Here is a 1,617-nt window from a genome sequence, read left to right as displayed (position 1 = left end):
GGAGGAATCGAGCCCAATGGCACAGAGGGCAAGAACTTCTACATCCCCATGTCCAACAGGACTGGGGTTGTTAGAAGTCCCTTTGAATACCAACAGTATTATTTGGCTGATCCCATCATGTTCAAGCTTCTAGCCTTCTACATGTTCTTCCTGATCTGCACTGGAACTCCGATCAACGGTCTGACTTTGTTCGTCACAGCTCAGAACAAGAAGCTCCGGCAACCTCTCAACTACATCCTGGTCAACCTGGCTGTGGCTGGACTGATCATGTGCGCCTTCGGATTCACCATCACCATCACATCAGCTGTCAACGGCTACTTCATTCTTGGAGCCACTTTCTGTGCTATTGAGGGATTCATGGCTACGCTAGGAGGTAAGAAATGAATTGCTTCTTAAAATGATCCTTGCATGAAAGGATGTAACACAAATTGGGCATTCAGCTAACTTCTTAAACATCCAGCAACCTAGATGTCTTTTTGTGAAGCTCTTGTGTAAGATGTCTTTTCTCTCGACAGGTGAAGTTGCTCTCTGGTCCCTGGTAGTCCTTGCTGTTGAAAGATATATCGTAGTCTGCAAACCCATGGGAAGCTTCAAGTTCTCTGGTACTCATGCAGGAGCTGGAGTCCTTCTCACCTGGGTCATGGCTATGGCATGTGCTGCCCCCCCTCTCTTTGGCTGGTCCAGGTGATTAGCCTGCATTTCACTTGCAATAGATATGACTTTAAATCCTCAGAACCTGACAGCTACAATTTAAAAACATTGAGAACTACTCAAACAAAACATTCAGGCTTAAGAGAATGCCAATGTAGAAGCATAGGCGTGAGGTTGGTAGATACCGTAGATGCAGAGCTTGTTGAATTGCTCAAGTCTTAATGATTTGCAATAATTCATCTTCTTAAACTGCACACAGATACCTTCCTGAGGGCATGCAGTGCTCCTGTGGACCTGACTACTACACTCTGGCTCCAGGCTACAACAATGAATCATACGTCATGTACATGTTTGTCGTCCACTTCTTCACTCCTGTCTTCATCATTTTCTTCACTTATGGAAGCCTTGTGCTGACAGTCAAAGCTGTAAGTGAAGTTTACGATATTTATACACTAAATGTTAAGACATGTTAAGACAAACTTATTTAATGAGCTGATCTTTTATTTTATCAAACACTTCAGGCTGCAGCCCAGCAGCAGGAGTCAGAGTCTACCCAGAAAGCTGAGAGGGAAGTGACACGTATGTGCATCTTGATGGTCTTAGGCTTCCTAGTAGCCTGGGTGCCATATGCCAGTTTTGCCGGTTGGATCTTCTTGAACAAGGGAGCTTCCTTCACAGCCCTGACAGCAGCTATCCCTGCCTTCTTTGCAAAGAGCTCAGCCCTGTATAACCCCGTTATCTACGTGCTGATGAACAAACAGGTTGGCTCAATTTATTGTCAAGTTTCTAGTATTTGCGTTTCTTCTTTGCTCAATCTGTAAGCCGTGAACTTGTGTCTGACGTTGCTGTCTTTGCTCTTATTTTCAGTTCCGTAACTGCATGCTGAGCACTATTGGAATGGGCGGCCTGGTGGAGGATGAAACCTCAGTCTCTGCCAGCAAGACAGAAGTGTCCTCTGTCTCTTAA

At 45.1% G+C, this 1,617-nt stretch overlaps 1 protein-coding gene across 1 annotated transcript; it reads left to right on the top strand.

Annotated features, from left to right (window-relative positions):
* The first annotated feature begins 6 nt into the window (after positions 1–6).
* Positions 7–1,617, top strand: LOC116380777 (green-sensitive opsin-like). Its single transcript, XM_031842644.1, has 5 exons — positions 7–373; positions 516–684; positions 911–1,076; positions 1,173–1,412; positions 1,519–1,617. The coding sequence occupies exons 1-5, from the start codon at positions 49–51 to the stop codon at positions 1,615–1,617; spliced, it is 999 nt and encodes a 332-aa protein (XP_031698504.1). The 5' UTR covers positions 7–48.

The sequence above is a fragment of the Anarrhichthys ocellatus genome, unplaced genomic scaffold (genome assembly GCF_004355925.1).
Source record: "Anarrhichthys ocellatus isolate YVR2014 unplaced genomic scaffold, GSC_Weel_1.0 scaffold8759, whole genome shotgun sequence".
In the NCBI taxonomy this organism is placed as follows: Eukaryota; Metazoa; Chordata; class Actinopteri; order Perciformes; family Anarhichadidae; genus Anarrhichthys; species Anarrhichthys ocellatus.
The sequence above is the reverse complement of the archived record's forward strand: the minus strand, read 5'-3'. Positions and strand labels throughout refer to the sequence as shown.